At 34.4% G+C, this 24,484-nt stretch overlaps 3 protein-coding genes across 6 annotated transcripts; all 3 read left to right on the forward strand.

Moving 5' to 3' along the window:
• Window position 1: 1 nt before the first annotated feature.
• On the forward strand, window positions 2–837 carry LOC129900974 (17.8 kDa class I heat shock protein). Its single transcript, XM_055976079.1, has one exon. It carries the CDS (start codon window positions 140–142, stop codon window positions 602–604), a length of 465 nt encoding a protein of 154 aa, XP_055832054.1. The 5' UTR covers window positions 2–139; the 3' UTR covers window positions 605–837.
• Window positions 838–6,096: 5,259 nt separating this feature from the next.
• LOC129899074 (uncharacterized) lies at window positions 6,097–10,401 on the forward strand. 4 transcript variants are annotated; one of them, XM_055973867.1, is made up of 5 exons: window positions 6,097–6,398; window positions 6,545–6,615; window positions 7,120–7,220; window positions 7,760–9,901; window positions 10,001–10,401. In XM_055973867.1, exons 4-5 carry the CDS (start codon window positions 7,790–7,792, stop codon window positions 10,160–10,162), a joined length of 2,274 nt encoding a protein of 757 aa, XP_055829842.1. In that variant the 5' UTR covers window positions 6,097–6,398; window positions 6,545–6,615; window positions 7,120–7,220; window positions 7,760–7,789; the 3' UTR covers window positions 10,163–10,401. The 4 variants fall into 4 exon arrangements, with proteins under 4 accessions (XP_055829842.1, XP_055829841.1, XP_055829843.1 ...); XM_055973866.1 differs by lacking the exon at window positions 7,120–7,220; XM_055973868.1 differs by lacking the exons at window positions 6,545–6,615; window positions 7,120–7,220.
• Window positions 10,402–14,206: 3,805 nt separating this feature from the next.
• On the forward strand, window positions 14,207–20,453 carry LOC129899075 (serine/threonine-protein kinase BSK5-like). Its single transcript, XM_055973870.1, has 10 exons — window positions 14,207–14,774; window positions 14,869–15,092; window positions 15,836–15,971; window positions 16,246–16,379; window positions 16,548–16,653; window positions 17,138–17,223; window positions 18,024–18,212; window positions 18,331–18,492; window positions 19,248–19,361; window positions 19,605–20,453. Exons 1-10 carry the CDS (start codon window positions 14,693–14,695, stop codon window positions 19,845–19,847), a joined length of 1,476 nt encoding a protein of 491 aa, XP_055829845.1. The 5' UTR covers window positions 14,207–14,692; the 3' UTR covers window positions 19,848–20,453.
• The last annotated feature ends 4,031 nt before the right edge of the window (window positions 20,454–24,484 follow it).

Raw genomic sequence — 24,484 nt, forward strand, 5'->3', positions numbered from 1 at the left:
AACTTAGAAGTATGGAGAAATTGCTACACACTCCTCTAAGAAGCTATAAATAACTACCAGGTCCTCCTCCATCAACCATCAAAATTGTAAAGCAAACACCCTTCAGCAAGCACAGAAAATTCTCAAAAGCTCACTGAAAATGTCACTGATCCCACGAATCTTCGGCAATCGACGAAGCAGAAGCATGTTCGATCCATTCTCAGTGGACGTGTTTGATCCTTTCAGGGAATTAGGCTTCCCTGGTACCAATTCAGGGGAGACCTCTGCATTTGCTAACACTCGAATAGACTGGAAGGAAACTCCGGAGGCTCATGTGTTCAAGGCGGATCTCCCTGGGCTTAAGAAGGAGGAAGTGAAAGTGGAGATCGAAGAAGACAGGGTTCTTCAAATCAGCGGAGAGAAGAATGTGGAGAAAGAAGATAAGAATGATACTTGGCATCGTGTGGAGCGAAGCAGCGGGAAATTCATGAGAAGATTTAGACTTCCGGAGAATGCAAAGATGGATCACGTTAAGGCTTCTATGGAGAATGGAGTGCTTACTGTTACTGTTCCCAAGGAACAAGTGAAGAAGCCCGAGGTCAAGTCCATTGAGATCTCTGGTTAGGCGCTGTATCTGGAAAAAAAAATCACTTGTGGATTAACTAGTACTATATGATGTAATAGGAAAAAATAAATTGAATCCGTCGTTTACTTGTTTGAAGTTGCTCTGTTTTTCTATCCAAGTTTTGAGTCGACTCTGTTTCTTGCCTAATTTTGTAGTTGATTGATGTACTTCCTTCAAAATTCCATGTTGACAATGTAATAGTGGTGTTGTATTATCCTTTTATTCTGTTCAAATCTTCCATGTGTTCTTTGTCCTTAATTTTTCTCGACTCCCTGAATGAATCATTTATCACAAGGGTCTTGGTGTCCTTATCACTTGAATTGGTGCTTCATTAGTGTAGTTTGTACATCTTTGGAAGGGCAGAGTGGGTTGAAAAATTCCACATCCGTTGGGTCTGGAAACTGATGAGCACCATCATCATATGAATGAAATGGTCATCTATCTTGTACTACTTTGTTCACTTCACGTGATTTCTATCTACCCCATGCCAAATAATCCAAATATTTGTTATGAGAGATCCCCATTTATTGCGTGGCTGTAGTGCTCCTAAACACAAGCAGATGCACGGACCAGCTTTGCTTAGCTTAAAAAGGAACTATTATACATACCCATCAAAGTTCACATGGTGACTTTTGGGCGGAGCTTTAATATTAGGCCAAATCCATCGGTGGCTCTAAAGTTGGCATCGATTTTTATTTAGACACGTAAATTAGGAGATGTTCATTTTAGACATTTTAAGTAAGGTCCTGATGTGTCATTTTGACACTTTTTAAATAATCTAAAATTGGAGTCAAAAGCGTGTATTACACTTTCGTCCACATGGATTAGTTGATCAATTATATTATGCCAACACCAATTATATTATGCCAGCACTGTCTTCTTTACACATCATATAACTTTAAGATTTAAAGGATCAAAAGTTGATCTTCAACTCTATTTTCTCTTCTTCAGCTCAAAACCTCATTTTCTCTTTTTCATTTCACCGATCAAAATCCTAGGTAAGAATATGAAAGTTCATTTTTTCTTGATTTTCATTCAATTCTTAGTTAGTACTAACTGTTATGTTAGTTTATGTTGCCAATTTTCAGATTTAAATGTTGAAATTAAGTGTTGGAGATTGCATTTTTGTTTTCTCTGTCACCACTCTTAGTCACCACCGGTATAGTCATCGCGATTTTCTCCGACTATTTGGTGATTACAAGGGTTGTTATGGCGATTTTTTCAAGTTTAGCGTTTTGGGGAGTACCTAGAAGGCCGATGTAATTGACTAGTATTTCGAATTTGACGTCTTTGTTGCCTTTGAACTGGATTGGATCGTATGTGATTTGAGCTATAACAGTTGTTGGGTATTTTTGGATTTCGTAATCAGCTGTAGATTGAATCAATTCATATTTGGGTGTTTCAACACAAATCTTATCGAAAATCATGTCCATTTTCAGAAAATTTAATTATTGCAAATGAAATTTGAGAATGTTGAGAGTAAATATTGGATGTGAATTGTTACTTTTAAAAAATCAATTACTAATTAACAATGGAAGAAAAATAAAAATTAAATCTAGGCAATGACAATGAGATTACAAAATCAAGGTCCAAAGCTATGGAGGAAAACGTTTAGAAAATGGAGAAGAAGAAGAACAAGAAAAAAAAATTTAATTTTTTTTTAAAAAAAAAGCTCTTCACGCGCTCAAAATGGGTGCAACACACGCAATATACCAAGTCAGCACAAAGTGTCAAAATGACACATCAGAACCTTACTTGAGGTGTCTAAAATGAACATCTCCTAGTTTAGGTGTCTAAGTGAAAGTTGGTGCCAACTTTAGAGGGTCACCGATGAATTTGGCCTTAATATTAGCTACGGATTCATCCATATAATGTACAAATGCGAATATTATAATTTTTGACATAAATAATTTTTTTTTTTTTCACTTTTAGTACTTTAAGTTTGTCTCATAATATAAATGTGAGAATTGTCAAGCAACAATTGTCCTAATCCTAACTCTTCAAGAGCATCACTATTAAAGTGAGTATTCATATCAACCAACAAAATCTACCTCTAAATGAGCTATTCTTCATTAGCTATAGCGCAAGCTAATTATTAGAAACACACTTCTAATAACAACAAGGGCATTCTTAAGCATGAACTTATGCTCTATTTTTTTTTTCTTTGTACACACAACTAAAATAGGTACACATAAACATGATTAGTCTAATCCGTTCAATTATAACTCAATCTATTCTGATTCGTTCAATTTGATTCATTTAAAAGATATCGATTTTGACTAAAAATTGTATATGTTATATATCGTCATTATAAATAGAAATAAATTTTATAAGGTAATCAAACATGCATATTATAAGAAAACAAACTGGCGCTGTAAGTCGACAACTCTATATATGATCGAATGAGTTATGGACTCATTATTGAGGACGACAATATAATGAGAGCACCCAAAAAAAAGCAAAGGCAATCATTATAGGGGAAGTAAATAATCAAACTAGTCATCAAGCATTGCCTAAAAGTACAACAAATGAACATTGAATTAGAGGTTGTGAAGTATAATGGAGGAGGTAATATTAGGGATGGTAAACGGGCGGGGCGGAACGGGTTTAGAGTTATGCGGGGCTGATTGAAGTAATTATTAGAGGCTGGTTGAAGTAATTATTATCAAAATTAATGCGGGGCGGATTGCGAGTTTAAGGTATTTAATAGAAATTCGAAGAAAATTAAATCTTTGTAATTAGTAAAAATCAAAGATATAAATTTTTTATATTAAATTTTAACTTTTTCTTTTAAAAAAAATTTAAACTAGACAAATATTAATTAAAGTTAATTAGCGATTAAGAAACAATTATTGAAATGTTAATTAGAAACAATTAATTAGTTGTTGAGATGTTAATTAGCGAAAAATAAATAAAAAATTATGAATTTTATTTTTCATATTAAACTTAATTTAAAAAAAATATGAAAATTTATGCGGGGCAGGTCAATATGAGGTAGGGCGGATTGAAAATGGAAAAAATGTTACGCAGGGCGGAACAATTTAAAAAATTTGCGGGTTGAGCAACCCACCTCATTGCCATCCCTAGGTAATATTTAAGAAGCAGATTTAAGCAAATCTTGTGAGATTCAGTGAAATTAAGTCACCCCAACAATTCATTGTGCAACACCTTTTACTATTCTGCTTTTCAATATACCATTATAGTTTCAATCATGTACCCGTTGACCAGGTGCTCATTCCTTCAATATTCTTCGTGATGAGCCTTTTTTAACTTAGATTTGTTCATCATAAGATCAAAGATTACAGAAACAAGATAATTGCAGCACCAATACTGAACTGTTCCACTGTGAACGCCACGTGATATTGCAAGTTTGCTTTTAGCATAATGTTTGTTTAAATAGTGTTTATAAATTTTTACTACTAAAACATGAAATGTTGAGTCCCATTAGTTTTGGGTTAAATTAGATCTAAAGTTTATTTAATTTTTATCATGGTATTAGTTGATCCGGAGGTGTGCCATCTCTTACTAGCGGAGGAGTGTTCTTATATTGTTAACAGAGTAGAATTTAGAATTTTTAGAACATGATGCCCTTTAGAAGGAAAAAAAATGCATTGAGTGGAAATTGATCTCTAATCCTTTGATTATATATACTTAATATTGCATCATTTAGTCTTTTTATAGCATAGGAGTCATCATATAATATTAAAGTACCAATATATTCATAAAATATCTAGTTTTACAGAAAAACTATGAATTCATGTGTCCCATTTTTAACATGTAAATTTGTCCTTGATTGTTCACGCTCTTAGATGTCTAGGCCTAGGCGTGCAAAGGTGCTTAAGTCCCACATTGATGGATTATGATTTCTTGAGCTCCAGTTAAGCTTAATTCATTTTTTTTATATATATATAAATAAGAATTTCCTTCGGTGCTTTTAAAATTGAAAACAACTTTAAGACATTTTTTGAATATCATCTTACGTTTAAAGACCATAACTTATTAAGAGACAAATCTGACATTAAAAGCAAATGGAGTGTTGCTGTTTTAGAGCCCGTTTGGATGGGCTTAAAAAAAGTAACTTTTATGTATAAAGTGTTTTTAGAACTTTGAAATGCTGAAAGTTATTTTTATAAATAAGCAGTTGAGTGTTTGGATAAAAGTGCTTATGATGTGAATTTTAAGGTTAAAAGAATAAAAAAAGGTAGTTTGAGAATTTAATTAAAATATAAAGGATATAAAAGTAATTTCCATGGTCAAAGAAAATGACTTTAAGCACTTTGGAAAAAAAGTTAGAAATCCTAACTTTTCATTTTTGACTGACTTTAAGAACTTTATGGCTTAAAGTCAACATTAGACAAACACGTCCAAAAGCTAAAAAGGGGCTTTAAGTTGGTTTTGACCAACTTTAAGCCAATCCAAACGGGCTGTTACTTCACTCAAACAATTTAATCAGAACATCAACTTATGCTTAAAGATCAGTTTACCATTGTTTAATTGTATATTAATTCCCACTTTTACGTTTTCTGTTTTCCTTAAATTCATTTTCATGGCAAATTAAGTAGGCTCCACCGCAGAGTTGGCATTTGGCCTTTATGAAGGGGTGGGGAGTGGTTGAGGTGGGGTTACAGTTTCTGTTCCCAGTATTCTGCAAGGACTAAGAAATAGATTTGAAAGAATATTTTTGTGATCTTCATGGTGTATTCTTGTAGTGTATACATTTAGATTATTTTTTATATAAATATACACATATATAATCCAAATAGAAAACAATAAATTCCCTTGATTTCACTAAAAGATTTGCAATCTGCCTGTCCTACATCATTATCCCAATAAAAACACCACGAAAGAGCGTGGAGAAATAAATTTATAATTAGAAATTTCATATTTAATTCTGAAAATAGACAAATTTTAAGTTAAAAAAAAAAATACTTCTCCCTTATTTTAAAAATTAGTCATGATGAGGATTGTGCAAGATAGTACCAAGAGAGAAATAATTTGACGTTTCTACGAATGTAAAACTCAATACATCAAATATTTAAGACTGAATATCAAGAATCAATAATATATGAGAGAAAGATACGTACTTAACATTAGGTGAATCATGAATTGGGACAAATTTAATTATAATATCATGTTTTTTAAAAGGATTAAGTTAACTAATATTTTCTTTATTTCAAAATAAATTATTTTTTAGCGTGAGCACATCTCCTATAAAATTAATCATTCGTAGAAAATAAACAATATTTTTACTAATTTATTCTATCAAAAAAAATATTTAATGGTTATTGGTTAAGTAAATAAAAATAATTTTAAAACAATAAAATTAATTTTTTTTTAAAAATAAAATTAAAATATTATTTATTTTAAAATGAAAAAAATAACTCATCGGGGTTAATTGGGTGAATGAATTCTGAATGACGAAAATATTTTTTATTATAAAAAGAAAAAAAGGCATCCCAATAAATAAGCAGTCAGTCATTAACTATGTTGAGTCCAGAGAGCGCCCCTACGAGCCCGTGACCCACGCATTCTTTCTTCCTCCGCCTGGCATAGCTCCATAAAGGAAAAAAGTGCAACTCTCGCTACTATCTTTTCACCTTATTTGCCTCTTTTTCTCTGTCTAATTCATCAATTTGGGTCTGAATTATAAGATGATTTTGTCATTTCTTTCTTTCTCTGGCTAATTCTCTGCTCTCTTATACTGGCCATCGATCGACAGAAGTTATTTACTGCTTCTTCATTTTGTTATGACTTGTTTGATCTGCTCCTAATTTTCGAGCGGTTGTTGAGTTAGGTATGTACTCTCATCTCTTCTTTTAATGTTTCTCTGTTGGATATGACTGTTTGGTTTCCTGTCCTTTTCATTTGTTAATTCTTGTCATGTTTTATAAATTATTGTTCACTTTTTATACCATAACTTCTGCAATCTCTCATTTATAGATGCATGATGACAATTTATATGCGATTTCATAAGAAGAACTAGTGCAGGGGAGCTTGGAGCAACTGTAAAGGTGAGTAGTTTATGGCAAAACAAACTCCACCGACAGTGCTCTTCTTTGTTCCATCTTTTTCCCAATTTTACTTTTTCAGAATCAACTAAAATTGATCAATGTTTATGCTTTAAAAAATGGAGTGTTGGGCGATGTGGGGTTAGTCATGTTTCTCTCATTAACAATACTTCCAGCCTTGAAGATAATTTGAATTAAATTTATTATGTGTGTGGATTGGGATTTTTTTTTTAAATATAGGAAACTATAATTGTAATCTACAGATTAATTAAAAAATATTTGTTGAAACAAATCCATCAGAAAAAAGTAAGGAATAGGATCAATGAAGCACACACATTATTGAATCAAGCCGACTTGATAGCACTGAAATAAAGAATTTTCAATTTCCAAAAGTGTGTCATAACTTTTGAGGGAAATGGGTGGAGTAAATGTTATAGGTATAAAGTAAATCAAGTCCTGTTTTTAAGGAATACTGTGTTGAGCTTTCTTATAATGCTTGGTTGTCAGGGTCATGTATTCATAATTAGCCAAGTGAGAATAGGGACATGAAGGCAGCAAGGGTGTGGCCAAGTGATCATTTATCTGCCTAATTCTTGTCTCTTTGTCAGGTAGAGTTATCCGGTATTTGTGTTGAGGAGAGCGGTAAGTACCCAGGGGAGTTATCGGGTATTTGTGTTGGTGGTAGGTAGAAGATAATAGTCGAGGTGTGCACATTCTGACACAGATACTACCGTTATTTTAAAGAAAGAAAAAAAAAGAAGGCAAAAAATGATGTAAGCAAGGAATCTAAAATTTCCTTGTCTGCAGATATAAGAGACAACCCATGTTGAGAGATACAAACAACAAACTTTTTGAGTTGTTGTAGTTCATAAAATAACCTTTATGCCTATCGCTTTCAGCTTTTTATCTTTGTAATGAGTGGAACCATCAGTCCTATGTTCATTGTATAAATCTAATTATATAATTCTTATTACTGAAACAATTCCATGAAGGGGAACACTGCATCTTTAAAACTCATCATGTGTAATTGTTTCTGCCTTTTTTACTTAATGTTTCTGATTACACTATAATCTACTGCAACTTTCATCAAAAGGGGCTACACATGTGACTGATCTCTCGTGTTTGCTTTTTTTTTAACCTCTTCCAGGGGTTCGAGAATTCATGCGAGGTGTAGCAAATGGAAAGACAGGCTAGGCAGAATGGTGAAAGAAAGAGAATCGAGAATGAGGAGCTTGTCAAATACATGTCAAGGTTGCCTAGTTATCTGGAAAAGGGGGAAAATCTACAGGACAAAGCTTTCAGTCTCGGCGTCCTAGATTGGCGTTTTCTTGAAAAATGGCGACACGAACATGTAAATGTACCTTGTAGAAGTAGTGTGTGTTCACCATCAAGCAGCAATACTTTGTCAGTTTCCTCAATGGAGGGATCTTCGTCCAATTCTAGTAGAGCCCGAAGCTGCTCCCCTGCTCGTCGGAGGATTCATCGTCCTACGTCACACTCACATTATGCATCTCCGCCTAAAGGCACTCATCCTGATGTCAAATCAGGAAGTTGTGGACACTTGAAGAATGTAAAACCTGGAGCAGGTAAATTTCTTCACGAGAATCAACAAATAAATCTTCTAGATCTCAACAAAGATCAACACCCACGGAGGACTTCACGTGTTAGGAGATCACTTGATGTAGAGACACACAAGAGAATATCAGGTTCTGAGGGGAATATGAAGATCCAAGATAGAGGATGTTTTCCAAAAGGAGAGAATGGGTTAGTAGAATTATGTCATAGGGTTGATGATTTTGATTTCATAGAGAAACATAAATCAGATGCCCTTCAAGTATCAGAACCTGGCCAAGAAACTAACAGCTGCTCTACTTATTTCCCACCTGATTCAGTAGCGAGAAATCAGGAAGCAGTGAAACCGAGCAGACAGAGCTTTTCTTGTGGATTTATTTCTGCATTCTACCATGGACAGTTCTCTCCTGATACCCCTAATTCCTGCCCACTCGCTCATGTAGCTGGTGAGTCGAAGATGGGACAAGCGAGTTCAATAGATGCAAAGGATACTAGCTCTTCATCTAAGACAATTCAGGCTTCAGAATATTCTGGAAAAAAGGTTCCCAGTCCACCCAGAGTCAATTGCAATCTAGAGAAGAAGTCAACTGCCATGTTTAAGAATCCAATTGTCCCTAATTCTTCAGAAACTACAAAAGTCAGAAATCCCTCTCCAACGCGTCGGTTAAGCATGGCAATAGGAAGGATTGGCCAGATTTCTGGTATAAGAGATATGATGACTGTATCTCACGGGGTCAAACATCCTGCAGAACAATCTGGTTCAGATAACGCTCAAACTTCGTCCTCGCTTTTGACAGGCTGCGATAAATCAGACACCACTGGACGAGCCAGGACTAGTCCTTTGAGGAGGTTGCTCGACCCACTGCTGAAGCCAAAGACAGGCAACTGTGATAACGTTACTGGATCATCCTTTAAACGCGGTGAATCTCCTACAAAACGCTCATTGAAAGTCAAACTGGATTTGAAGGGTTGTAGATCTATTGATATTGATAATCCGCATTCTAAAAGTACACATGGACCCTCAACATTGCAAGCTCTCCTCCAAGTAGCTGTGAAGAATGGTCTTCCTCTGTTCACATTTGCAGTTGACAATGAAGTTAACATTTTAGCAGCCACAATGAAGAAATTTAGTTCGACTTTGAAGGACAATAGTTGCTGGATTTACACTTTCTTCACCATTCATGAGACAAAGAAAAAGAGTGGAAGTTGGTTAAATCAAGCCGGAAAAAACACAGGTGGTGGAATTATGCCTAACGTCGTTGGCAAGATGAAGGTTTCTGATGTTCCATACTCCGAATCGAACAGACAGAATCTTGACTCACAGTTTAGGACTAGGGAGTTTGTTTTGTTTGCAACAGATGCAAGACATCAGCCAAATGACGAGCTTGCAGCTATTGTTGTCAAATCACCCAATAGAAGCACTACTTGTCCTAATGGAAGTAACCATCAGGATCGTGGCTGCAATAATATTTCAGCCTCAGGTTTAACAAATCCTTTTGAAGATCTTAGCATGACAGCTATACTTCCTGGTGGTGCACATAGCCTACCTAGCAAAGGGGAGCCTTCTTCACTGATTGAGAGATGGAAGTCAGGTGGATCATGTGATTGTGGTGGATGGGATTTGGGTTGCCAAATAAGATTCCTTGTCAATCATCGAACGATATCCAGTTGTCTCAAACCCGAACTTACTGCTGAAAGATTTGAACTTTTATCTCAGGTATGATCTACATAACTACAAAATATGTAACTCCATTCTTACAAATTTTATCCAATGTTTAATACACCATAATGATCTTTTTGTTCTTGTTTTTGGTAGGGGGGAGAACAGGACAGCACGCCAGTCTTCTGCTTGTCCTGGTTTAAGGATGGGATCTTTTCAGTTGAATTCAGTTCATCGCTGAAGCTTCTGCAGGCATTCTCCATTTGTATAGCAGTTCTAAATGGTAGAAATCAAGAAATCTTCCAGATGAAAACTTGATTGCTGAAATATTCTTCTCAAGTAAAAGCAATATATTGCCAGAAGATCAAGAGGGAACCCAGGTGGAGTTTCCTGCTAAATTTGTCTGTTGGAAAGGTCTAAGCTTGCTACTAAACATGGTGAAACATCAAACCAAGGCTCTATAGTTCTTTTTTTAAACTATAGCTAAGCTTGTAGAATATCAGTCCATGATTGATAAATTGACATGTCATGAATTTAAATATGTGATCTTATTATTATATGTACATTTAATAAAGACTGAAGTCATAAACGGTCTCCAACTTGTCCCCGTCTTTCACTCTGATAGTCCGTTAAAAATATAAAGTGTGTATTACACTCGTCCATGACATGGCATGAGAAATCAGGATGAATATAACCTAAAAGTCCCCAATTGAACTATGAGATAGGAGTCTTTTTACACTTTTTTTAGGGCCATGGCGGCCAATACTCCCAAGATCATACAAGTAATGTTGTAGAAAAAGAAGACTCGGAGCAATGTAGCTTTAATGAAATATTAGCAAAAACAGAGATTTTAGGTGCAACTGAAAGGCCGGGCATTCTCTTTGTCGAGCTGCTTATTTTCATCCTATTCTAATGACCTCCCCTCCTATCCCGATGGCTAAAACGGATTCAGAGGTTGTTTCTCAAGATGGAAACGTTCGATTGCATTGAAGATATTTTTTAAAAATGATTAAATTATTTACATAATGAACATTTGGGAGCACGTGACATTTTATAATATACTCAGATACTTAATCGAACAATCCACAATTTAAGGTTAGTCAATGTATTAAGTGGAAAAAACAAGGGGGGGGGGGGTGGACTCTAAAAGAAAACCTTTCACGCACACTATGCATACTAGCTAAGAACAACATTATTTGCATACTAGCTAGAACTACAAAATAGTTAATTATATAATGGAAAAATCGTGTCAAATTTTAGTGGCATAATAAATAAACATGTCATTTAAATTGGTTTTACATGATATCTATGTCTTTAATTTTGAATGTGCATAAATAGTCATATAAATTATAAAGCTGAACAAGTAGACACATGCATTTTAAACAAATCGAACCGAAACCAATAACAATCAAACTAATAAATGTATGTTATATTTGATTTAGTTTAATTTTATTTGATATTAATAATATAAAAATCGATTTATTTGATTTTGATTTTGACCAATAATCAATCCGTGTATTGTATAAGGGAGGAGAGAAAGGGACCATAACTTCAGGTTTTATTTATTCATAATAATTGTCGTTCCATTTCATTCTATAATAATTAGATAACAAACAAATAAAATGCATTTTACCACCCAAATTTTCTAGTGCCCAATAAAAATGACAAAAAAAAATATTGTCTCGGTAAAAACACTTGACCTGAACGAAAATTTGAAATTACTTCCTAGATGAGGATAATGCCATCCAAGATCGTCATTGCCAGACGCACAATAAAATTTTAATGGATGAGTTTTTTTTTTCAATACCATCAACTATATGAACAACAATTTTTTCAAGCGCATTCATTTGGTGTACAAATAAAAATGATGAAACTATTAAGAGAGAAAAATTAATCTTCATTTTTTTGTGTGTATTTTTTCTCCTTCAATTCTTATACAAAAGAAAGCACGTATACACCTTTATTTAGTTTGTAGATAGAGACTATTTAATTGAAAGTAGTCTGTGTCATATATATAGGTTATAACAATAACATAACAATATATTGATTTTGGTCTCTATTACATTAAATTACATAGTTGTAACAAATTTTTGTTAGCCTTGTTAGTAATGATATATAGCAGAACAAGTAATTAAATTACCGGCCAAATCAATCACAAAAGGTTTTAAAAATCAAAATTAATTTACTGGATTGTTATTATTTTCATCCTACCTAATGCACCCTATCACATTGGTCCAGTACTTTTCTAACATAGCAATAGTTTCTTCTCATTTTTCTTTTAACAAATAATTTGGACATCAACTACGTATTAAAAATATGTAATGTATAACAATTGTATATACACTACACTGTTATACATTATATAGTATCTAATATATAATCATGTATAACTAGTGTATAACTATGTATAAATAATGTATCCAAAGGTGAATTAGGACATGTTCATCATCAAATTTTTCTGTTGTTTGCATCGGCTCTAATTAGTTTTAATTGCTATCAATCTATTTTTCAAGACAAATTTCAATCTAGAATGATTATGTGATATTGATTAGATTTTCTGCTCTACAATTTTTATTGATGGTCAATAAAGCACATATACTGGTCAAGTTAATAATTATTAAGTAGATCCAATTTTCCTTGTTCTTCAGATTGATTTGGCAAGTAAATCCTTGTTTAATTGTACATTAGTCAAGTTAAAAATTACACAATAGCTAGTATAAATAAAAGATGAGAGACATGACTAGTTTATTCACTAAATAAAAATTCTTCATCAATGGAACACTCTAGTGCATTAATTTCCCTCTATTCCATTTTTTCCATTGCTTGTATTTGTGGTATTTATATACACTATACAAATGTTATTTGCTTTTCAAATTGTACAATACTTTTCTCTCTATTAAAACTTTTTAATTATTTTTGCAGGAATATTCGTAATGACTCAGGTTGTCTCAACAAATGCCGAGTTTGACGTTTGTAAGACAGAAGCTGTAATTCCTAGTTGTCATAAAGAAAAACCATTTTGTATGGATGACTGCCAGAAAAAAAAATGGACCTTATTTCATTGATGCAGTGTGTGTTGGAGCATATAAATGTTTATGCTTTTACTCCAGTGAAACGCCATGTACCCTAAATGCTGATGGTGGACAAATATCTATATCTACCCTCAAAATGAATTAATTTTATGTTAAAAAATGAACTCATTTCGAACACGTACGTGTCAATTCTTATAAAAATCCTACTATTTAAATGTATAACAAAATGTATATGTTATACATTAATGTGTGAAATCAAATGAATGAATGTCATCTAATATATATATATATATAGATAGATAGATATATACTTATTCTTGGACATTATTTATTCAAATATATAATAGCAGCACAACTCAGTTCTTAATTAAAAATGCTAAAAAAATTACAAAATTATGAAAATAAAATCTAAAATTTATAGAAAAAGAAGAAGTTAATAAAGAAGGAATAAACGAAGAAAACTTCATTCATTTTTCTAAAAATTAAAGTAACTATACCCGCTATACACATTGTAGGAAAATTTCCTTTACACTTAATATTTGGAAGAAAAAATGAATAAGAGATGTGTTTTAAAAAATAATTTTTATTTCTTATGAGATATGATAAAAGATAGATATATACTTCCTTTTTTTATATTGCTTGTCGATTTTTTCTTTTCGCTAGATATCACTGTGAGGCATGATGTTGTAAATGTGCATAGCGAAGAGTTAGAAGAAGATCATATAGAGTTTCACTCTATCGCAAAGAGTATAAAAGAAGTAATCTCTTAAAAAATTATAAATAAGAAAGACATTTACTAATTTGTCATTTAACTCTTTTTAGTACACTTTATTTACGTGTCTTATTCATCAAGTCAAAACAAATTAATAAGGGAAACTTTTAAATTAATAAGGGGAACTTTTTTTGAGCTTTACAATATTTATACTTTCAAAAAAGAATAATTTTAAGGGCAAAATGAGATAATTTTAATTTTTTTTTTATAGATCAACAAATAACTTGGGACAAATATTTTCAACATAAGAAAATCACATTTGCCCTTGTGCTACCCTTCGACATAATTTTTTGATATATTTATTTTTGTCGTCTAATTTTAGGCACATATTTACTTTTTGATTGTTAAGTCTCATATTACCACTCTTATTATACTCTATAGCGTCATATATAATGCCTAAATAAATATATTTTTATTTTAATTAAAATTGATTTAAATTTAATAAGGTGGATAAATAATATATTAGTGCATGTTGCTGTCAAATTATCTAGTCGCAATTATGATTTCTATACATTAGGATACGAGAGACAACATTAATTCTTCCGAAAGAATAGAGGATGTAGAAAACGTAGCTTGGGTCAAAAACTTTTTTGTTCTTTCTTCCATGTTCCTCCTCTGTCCCCAAACGAAAGAAACAGAGACTGTAATTCTTTTTTTCCCCCTCTTTCCTTTGGGATCGATATTATGTAGCTGTTTAATTCTTGATCATTGCGAAATAAATGACAGCAGCAAGGCAGAAATAACCCCATTATTAACATTTTCCCTTTCTGTAGGAATTTCTGGGCTTTCTCCAAAGGGGGTATTTTTCATTTTTGGTCATTTTGAGAACATGTTTGAATATTGAAATTTAAAATCACCTTCTTTGAGCAATATTCTATTTTTCAGAGAGAATACTTTACTTGGATCTGTTTTTATGCTATTAGCTATTCTGTTGATTCTTCTCCAAACAGGACTTTTAGGGGAGAAAAGTAGTCACCAATTTGTGACCCTTTTGTCTCTCCCTAAAGGTTTTATTTTTATTTTTTTTGTGTGTGAATTTGTATAATGGGTGGTCGTTGTTCCAATTTATGTTTCTGTTTATGGCCTTCAAATATCAAATCCCACGCTTTATATTCCTCAGATATTGGTAAGATTTTTCGTTTTTTTTTAAAATTAAATGGGAGTTTCAAGAATCAATTTTGCATGTATGTAAATGACTAATATTTAATTTTCTTGTTCAGAAAAATGGGCAGAGAATGAACAGTTGAATTTGCCAGCTTTTAAAGAATACGGCTTGGAGGAGTTGAAAGCTGCCACCTCAAATTTCTCCATTGATAATATTGTCTCTGAACATGGAAAGAAAGCCCCTAATGTTGTGTTTAAAGGTCGGCTTGATGGCAATGGCCGTTGGATAGCTATAAAGCGCTTCCAGTCGTCAGCATGGCCTGATTCTCGCCAATTTCTTGTCAGTACTCATTTTTTATGTCTTGTTTAATTGAGCTCCAATTAGCATTTTTCGCAGTATTATGATTATGTCTTCAACACGTCCCTTCACGCGTGGGCAGGGGTGGAGCTACAGCATCAGAAAATCCATTAAATAAGACAAGCTATAAGTTCGGTGACAAGTTCAAAACCTCATAAACTTTAAATATTGTTCCGCCTCTGCGTGTGGGCCTTTTTCTTTTTTTATGAGTCTAACATGTGAAAATATGTTTTGCTTTTTGAGTTGCTAAGAGATATGAACTCAAAACCTTTTGCCTACTCTGATAACATGTTAAATTGTGTGACTGCTGAGAGAGGAGCTGTGAGTTAGCTGATTAAAGAGTCAAACTAATTGCTGATTATGGCAAGCTAAGTAGGAGTTAGTTGTTATAACAAACTTGTTACAGTTTTGATAGTTTTTTAGATAGAAGTAGTGGATCACTGCTGTCAATTAGTTATAGGTTAGCTCATGTATATGGGGGAGAACAGATGTAGATTCTTCATTCAATATTATATACTACAATGGAAATGGGGATGATTTTCTTTTCCCAGTAATTCGTCTTTCCGTTCTCAGTCTGTGTGATTCTCTTTTTACGATAGTGGCCATCTCATCTAAAAAGTTTTTAAGTGTTAAGAGGAGTGTACTTTTAATTATTTAATTATGTTATATTTTCGACAAACAAGAACATGTTGTGTATTTATTTGGAAATTGTGTTCGTTGATAAGGATGAAGCGAAAACAGTGGGACAGCTAAGAAGTAAGCGGTTGGCTAATTTGCTAGGGTGTTGCTGTGAAGGGGATGAGAGGCTGCTAGTGGCTGAATTTATGCATCATGAAACATTATCCAAGCATTTGTTCCACTGTAAGTTTTTCTCATTTTCTTTTTTGCCGGATTTTGAGACCAATATGATAGAGAGAAAGCAATTGAATATCCTTCATATTCATTCTCATTGTGGTGTGGTTAATGTGTTTGAATTGGAAGCTTAAGCAATCTCTATGTAAACTAGTCTTTATCTAACCCAACCCTTTTACTGTCTTGTGTGATGGGGCCTAAAACTCGCAGTATCGTGATGTAACAAGATTTTCTTTCAATAAATTTGCCTTAACTGTAGTTTATGTTGATTCAATTGATTTAGGGGATAACCGACCATTGGAATGGGCGATGAGGTTGAGAGTTGCTTTGTATCTAACACAAGCATTAGATTATTGCAGTAATAAAGGGCGAGATCTATATCATGACCTAAATTCTTACAGAGTTTTGTTCGATCTAGTAAGTTTTCGTTTAATCTTTACCCTGCATGTATTTATCAAATTCTTACAGAGTTTTGTTCGATCAATTAAGTTTTCGTTTAATCTTTACCCTGCATGTATTTGTGCTCCTATAAATGTTCAAGCTATCTGTACGTCCCTGTTCTTACTATGAATCAACACATGACAGGATTGCGAACCAAGGCTATCGTGTTTTGGCTTAATGAAGAACAGTAGGGATGGGAAGAGTTATAGTACAAACTTGGCCTTCACCCCTCCAGAATATTTAAAGACAGGTACATCAGCTGCTATCAAAATTTTAACTTTCACCTGTTAATTCTAGGTTCGTTCAAATTCAAAGACAATATACCAAAATGTTTGAAAGTCATCGCTAAAATTGTGGAACAACTTAAATGCTGATCATTGACAAACAGCTCGCAGAATGAGGTGTTCGTAAAGAAGATTGAAATGTAATTGGTTCACCTAATATGATAGTAATCTTTCTTTTCTCTTGGTTTCTGTTTATATATATTGGTTCTTATATACATCGTTTTGAGAATGATTGGTCGTCCCTGGCTGAAAAAATTCTAGCATTTTCGTGGACTTAACATCAGCGTTATCTAATACTATAGCATGAAGAAGTTTAATAGTGAACAAGTCCGATTCTTCTAAGACTAACAAGTGACTAAACTCAACATGTGTTTATCAAAGCAATTGAAGATAATCTACTTTTTCCGATTAGTTATTTTATTCAATGTTTTATCATGATTGTAATGGCAGGTAAGGTGACCCCCGAGAGTGTGGTGTACAGTTTTGGTGCCCTGTTGCTTGATCTTCTTAGCGGGAAACATATTCCTCCAAGCCACGTAAGTGCTGAGTTTGTTTTTAAAGCTGTTCCAGATTATAAGAAGAAGAAAAAAGACATTGAGTTCAATAACAGTTTTTTATGCACACAAGGATATGATAGTAAACACTCAGATGTTATGGCTTGATGATCTCCCTTTTATTAAACAGTTTCTCCTCTATTGTACTTCAATTAAAGCACCTAGTTCACCTAAATGTAATAGCAGCTTCTGTGGAGTTTTCTTCAGTTTTAGAGCTTGTTTGGTTTTGTAATTTTCACGAGGCCTTACGATTGAAGATTCAAAGGTTTGAAATGATGTGAAGAAAATATGTTATTGCCCATTATCTTCGATTTCAATTACTTCACCTTGAGCTTTCTATATTGTTGGGGTGGTAACAATAAATTCCCAAGTATCAACTAAAGTTTGAAGAGATTTAAGGGGTTCATCTAAGACCTCTATGACAATTACGCCAAATCTCAAACAAGATGGGATCGTCTATATCAACTCTCAGTAATCGTGTTTCTCCATTTAAACTCATCTCATGCTGATATTATACAAAATAAAAATGAAAGTGTAAAAAGTACTAAAAATATTTATATTTTCTACTCATATATAAATCTCTAACAGGGCTAAAAGACTCCCATAAAACAAGTTGGAGATGCATAGACAGACTTCTAAAGCACTGTGTGGGCTTAGTCAATAGAAGAATCTTTGAACTACAATATGTTTTTGGATAGCCCTATTTATTCACTCATTCTTTCCATCTTAAATAGTTCCAACCGAACCATCTCTGATTCAAATTCATATGTATTCTTATGCAGGCACTTGATCTCATACGTGGAAAGAATTTTCTGATGCTTATTGACTCATGCTTGGAAGGTCATTTCTCAAATGACGATGGGACGGAGTTAGTTCAACTTGCTTCACGTTGTTTGCAGTATGAACCTCATGACAGACCAAATGTGAAATCTCTTCTGACCTCCATAACACCTCTTCAGAAGGAAAAAGATGTAATTATTCCTTTTGTTATAGAATTGATGCATGTTACTTCTTCCTTTGCATTTTTGAATGAAGATAGAAGTTATTTTACTAAAATTGACATGTTATTCGACTCTATATACCTTGCAGGTTCCATCGAACGTGCTGATGAGTATTGCTCATGAAACCACCTCACCTGCCCAAGCATCTTTAACACCTCTTGGTGAGGCTTGTTCAACATGCAATTTAACTGCCATACATGAGATATTAGAAAAGGCTGGATACAAGGAAGATGAGGGGATTGCTAATGAGGTTAGTATGCTCAGAATCCCTTAACTGGAACAGCTAAGAGGGGAAGACTCCATTTAAATTTTCTAAAATCTTGATTAATGGTGTCTCAAAATTTGCTGATATTTCTAAAATATAATTCTTCACTCCAGCAACCCATTTTTCATCTGCTTCTGCCATTTCTTTCATGGTAATCGACTTATGGTTACGAGCTGATCTTGGCACTGGCAATTTCACATATTACTTTAGACAGCTAATACAAAGTTTTACATTTTATTTGAAGTTCATAATTTAGGATATTTTCCTTGACATCTTTAGTGAACTTACTGCACTTCACGGCTCAAATCATAAAGAATCTACTCATTGTATAACTGATGCAGCACCAATAGCACTTAGTTTTTAAAGAGTTTTTTCTAGGCTTTCATCTTCCCTTATGCAATCAATGGCTTCAGAATTGCACCTGTCTTCAACCAATAAACGTGGAGATGAATACTGCATGCTTCAGATAGTAGCTTTAGGATATTGCAGCGCCAGTCGTGACACCTTCCTCCTCAAGTAGCTTAGGATGCTTTATAGTTACAGTATCACTGGTTACAATATATTTAGCTTTATTCACTCATATCAAAAGCAACATGGATGTCAATTATAGCAAAAATGCATATATCAATTTGAATGCAATAGCAGACTTAGCAATATACCAGTCATGACTATTTTTGCGTCAGCAACTTCCATTGGATTTTGAGGGACAAAACTTATGTGAAATTCTTTTGCTTTCACAGCTTTCGTTTCAGATGTGGGCTAATCAAATACAAGAGACCCTGAATACTAGGAAATCCGGCGATTCTGCATTTCGAGATAAAGATTTTACAACTGCAATCAAATGTTACACACAGGTAAGCAATCAATTTGGAAACTGCACATGATTTTGCATCTGGTGCAATTAGTTAGTATCGTTTTCACTATTAAAATGATTGCAGTAGTTCTAAGAGAAAAAGAATATGGTTTTTCCATAATTGGAAGTGAAACAAGATTAAGTCTAATCCATAAGATGCGCCATTTTTTTGCAAGTCATGTAGTGATCTACCAGCCATCTAAAATTGAGTACTGCTCAAATAGCTTATTTGCTTGCACTGCAGTTTCTTGAGGGTGGAAATGTTAAGTCCCCAACAGTGCTTGCAAGGCGCTCCTTATGTTACCTAATGAGTAATAAGCCACAAGAAGCTCTTGCAGACGCAATGCAAGCACAAGCACAATTTTCCAATTGGCCCACTGCTTTCTATCTTCAGGCAGCTGCACTTTTCACTCTGGGAATGGACTCAGATGCCCGGGAAACACTCAAAGATGGTTCGTCCTTGGACTTCAGAAGAATGAGGCAATAAAAATGTATAGGCTATCGAATATAGTTCTACGTAAAAAGACATTGTATATATCACCTTTCAAACAGGATTCACCAACATCAACTAATTGTGGCACAGAAGGTTTCTTCATAACATCCGTTAGAGGGCAGGTGATTAATTTTTATCCTCCTCCTGCCTTCTGGGAGAACTGGTACCAAATTGGCATTTCTGGAGATGTAGATGGAAAACTCGGACCAAATTGTTAGCCAAAGTCACAAATACAAGTTTATAGTATTTATTTTCGAACTCTTTATTTTCTTTATCGATAAACTGCAATATAGCATGAGGTGTAATTCGAAGATCAAGTATTATTTTTTGTTAGGAAATTAAGATTTATCTAAGAAACTCCTACTTAGTAGATATTTTTATGTAGTAACCAAGTCTTTTATTTAAAATTAAGTGGTGGTTAGTTGACCACAAATAGTGATGGTCAGTTGGCCACAAAGAGTGGTGGTTAGTTGGCCACATATGTATTGTGTGAGCTTTTTTCTGCTTGTTTTGTGGTTTGTAGCCTTATACACACACACTAAATATGTGTGTGTAGTATATGTAATTAACAATCTAGAAATAAGAAGAATACTTAAAATATTCCAGCTTTCTCTTCTTCTTCCCTGCAGTTTTGTAGCAATTTACAGCTACATTTTATTCACTGCTTCAACTTTCTGTTTTCTAATCCTTCTTCCCCTTCTTGTAACATGGTATCAGAGCCCATTTCTTACGGGATCTGAATTTGTTTTTTTGTTGATTGACTCATCTTTTTTTAAAGTTTTTTTTCTTGGATTTGTTTGCTAGAAGACATGGCACCAAAAAATCAACCAACGATGGGTCCTTCGATTTTTTCTGGCGATAATTATCGTATTTGGGCCATTAAAACGAAGGCCTATTTGAAGGCTCTCAACTTGTGGAATGTCATTGAAAGAGGAGAACTTGTTGTCTAGCCATTGAGAGACAACCCAACTCTCAATGATATAAAAAAGTATGATGAGTTGGTGACTAAATCTCCAAGAGCTCTCACTTGCATACATTCCAACCTTACGAAAGTGATGTTTACAAGGAGTATGGCTTGTGAGACAGCCAAAGAAGCCTGGGATAAACTAAAGGAGGAGTTTGAAGGCAGCAGCAGAGTTAAGTCCGTTAAGGTCTTAGCTTTGAAGAGGGAGTTTGAGCTTTTGAAGATGAAGGATTCGAATAGTGTGAAAGAATACTCTTCTAAACTGATGGATATTGTGAACCAAATAAGGATAGTTGGTGAAAACTTTTCAGACCAAAAGGTTGCAGAGAAGATCATGGTCAGCCTTCCGGACAAGTTTGAATAAAAAATCTCAGCTATTGAAGAGTCTTGTGACTTGAGTACTCTTTCAATAGCTGAGCTAATCTCTAAATTGCAAATCCAAAAGCAACGGGTAACCATGAGAAGCGAAGGGACAGTAGAAGATGCCTTTCAAGTAAGATATAAATTCAGGCAACAAAAGGAAGAAAAAAAGTCTCTTTAGACTACTCTGGAGAGGTGAAATCTGGTGGATACCAAGGTGAATTGTCGAGGAGAGGTAAATTTCCACCTTGTGAATTTGTAAGAAGACAAACCACTTGGAGAACAGAAGTCCAAGAGGTCCCCTATTCAATGCAAATATTTCAAGAAATATGGGCACATTGAGAAGTATTACAGGCAAAAGCAAACTCAAAGTGGTCAGTCTTCCCAACGAGTAAATTTTGCGGAAGATCACCAAGTTAAAAAAATAGAGGAGGAGGTATTCATGACTTCGCACATATCACATGTTGATCGATGCAATTGGTATGTTGATAGTGCGTGCACAAGGCACATAGCGATTGATGAAAATATGTTTGTTAGCTTGGACAGGTCTAATAGGACCAAAGTGAAGCTTGGAAATGGTGCACTGGTGCAAGCTCAAGGTAGAGGGTCCGTAAAATTTCCTACGGATGAAGATATGAAAATCACAAATGATGTTCTTTATGTGCTAAGCTTAACTCAAAACTTGTTGAGTGTTGCTCAGTTACTTCATAATAATTACTCACTTACTTTTAAGGATAAAAAATATGTCATTTAAGATCCTAAAGGTTGTGAAGTAGCTAAAATTAGCATGATTGGCAATTCCTTTCCAATTTCATGCTATTCTGCTGAAAGTTGCTCTTTCAATGTTGAAATGAGTGATACTTGGCTTTGGCACAAAAGATTCGGTCATTACAACCTTAGTTCATCGGTGTATATGCAATCCAAGGATATGGTGCTTGATGTACCCAAAATTGACATGTGCCGAGATGTTTGTGAGTCATGTCAATTTGGTAAATTGCATAGACAATCCTTTCCTAAAAGAAGTCTTTGGAGGGAGAAGAAAAAGCTAGAGTTGGTTTATACAGATATTTTTGGACCAATGAGGACGTCTTCTTTGAGTAGGAATAAATATTTTATTCTCTTTATAGATGACCTTACTCGAATGACATGGGTCTTTTTTCTAAGTAGCAAAGTTCAGGTGTTCTCTGTTTTCAAAGAATTCAAGGCTATGGTACAAAGGGAGAGTAGTTGCCGGTTGAAGTATATCGATCAGATAATGGAACTGAATATACTTCACATCAGTTTAGCAAGTATTGTAAAGACTTAGGTATTCAACAACAATTCACTGTAAGCTACACTCCATAAAAAAATGGAGTTTCTGAGAGGAAGAACAGAACAGTGATGGAGATGGCAAGATTCATGCTGGCAGGAAAAAAAATGCCTAAATATTTTTGGGCTGAGGTAGTCAATACTACAATCTATTAGCTGAACAGGTTACCAACTAGAGCACTCCAAGACATGACACCATTTGAAGCATGAAGGGGTATAAAACCGCCTGCTAGACACTTAAAAGTCTTTGGTTCAGTCTGCTATGCATATGTTCCATATGCTAAAAGGGGAAAATTGGATAACAAGGCAGAACTCTGCATTTTGTTGGGCTATAGCACAGCTGCAAAATGGTACAAAGTGTATAATGTTCGTACGAAGAAATGTGCTTATCAGTAGAGATCTTGCGGAGGACGAGTCTAACCACTATGATTGGGATCGAGATATTGTTGTGAAGAACCAAGATGGGAGCACTTCAATTGCATCTCAAAATACGCAGACGAGTGATATTTCTTCCAGTCCTATTACAGGAGCAGGACACCTTTCAAATGTTGAATTGACAACTGATTCTCCAGTTTTGAAGACCAAGTCACTAGCTGAAGTTTATAAGCAATGCAATTTTACTCTTGTAGAACCATCTTCCTTTGAAGAAGAAGCAAGTCATGAGTCTTGTATTTCCACAATGGAGGAGGAGCTTGCCATGATTAATAAAAATGATACGTGGGAGTTGGTTGATAGGCCCGAACAAAAGAACATTATTGATGTTAAATGGGTCTATAAAATGAAGTTCAATCCAGATGGATCCATCTTCAAACATAAAGCCAAGATCATAGTTAAAAGTTATTCCCAGCAGTCTGAAGTGGACTTTGGAGATACGTTTGCACCTGTTGCGAGGCATGAGACAGTAAGATTTCTAATTGCTCTTGCAGCACAGTACAAGTGGAAAATCTATCATTTAGATGTCAAATTTGCATTTTTAAATGAATTTCTTGAAAAAGATATTTATGTTGAACAACCTGAATGTTTTATAGTTGTAGGTGAAGAAGACAAGGTATATAAGCTTAGAAAGGCTCTCTACGGTCTTAAACAAGCTCTGAGAGCTTGGTACAGTAGGCTGGATACTCATTTGCTGTCTCAAGGATTCAACCGAAGCCTAAATAAGCCTACTTTATACTTCAAAAGGCAAGCTGATGGAAAGCTAATTGTGATATCCGTTTATGTTGATGATTTGATGATCACAGGTGAAGATTCTCTTGCGGTTCAAGAAGTTAAAAATGCGATGCTAAAAGTTTTTGAAATGTCTGGTCTAGGGGAGATGAAGTTCTTCCTAGGAATGGATTTCTCAATCTTCTGAAGAAATTTTCTTATTCCAAAAGAGGTATGCCCTGAATCTCTTAAAAAGGTTCAAGCTTGATAAGTGCAAACCTGTAGCAACTTCACTTGTTGTGAATGAAAAGTTAATGAAGGATGATGGAGAAGAACGGGCAGATTCAAAACTTTATAGGAGCCTTATTGAAGCGTGTTATATCTGACTGCTACCAGGCCAGATGTGATGTTTGCAGCTAGTCTACTGTCCCGATATATACAATGTCCCAGCACCAAGCATCTTGGAGCTGCTAAAAGGGTGTTGAGGTATATTAGAGGGACAACTGATTATGGCATTTGGTATAGAAATGTAGAGAATGGATATTTTATTGGCTATTCAGATAGTGATTGGGGTGGATGTGTGGATGATTACAAAAGCACATCTGGTTACTCCTAATCATTTGGTTTAGGCATTTTTTCTTGGAGCACAAAGAAGCAAGATATCGTAGCTCAATCTTCGGCAAAAGCCGAGTGTGTGGCCGCTGCATCTGCTACAAATCAAGGAATTTGATTGAGAAAAATCTTGTTTGAATTGGATCTTTTGCCAAAAGAACCAACAGTGATCAATGTAGACAATAAATCAGCCATTGCTATGGCTAAAAATCCAGTGCAACATGGAAGGACGAAGCATATCAAC

The sequence above is a fragment of the Solanum dulcamara genome, chromosome 8 (assembly GCF_947179165.1).
Source record: "Solanum dulcamara chromosome 8, daSolDulc1.2, whole genome shotgun sequence".
Taxonomy (NCBI): domain Eukaryota; kingdom Viridiplantae; phylum Streptophyta; class Magnoliopsida; order Solanales; family Solanaceae; genus Solanum; species Solanum dulcamara.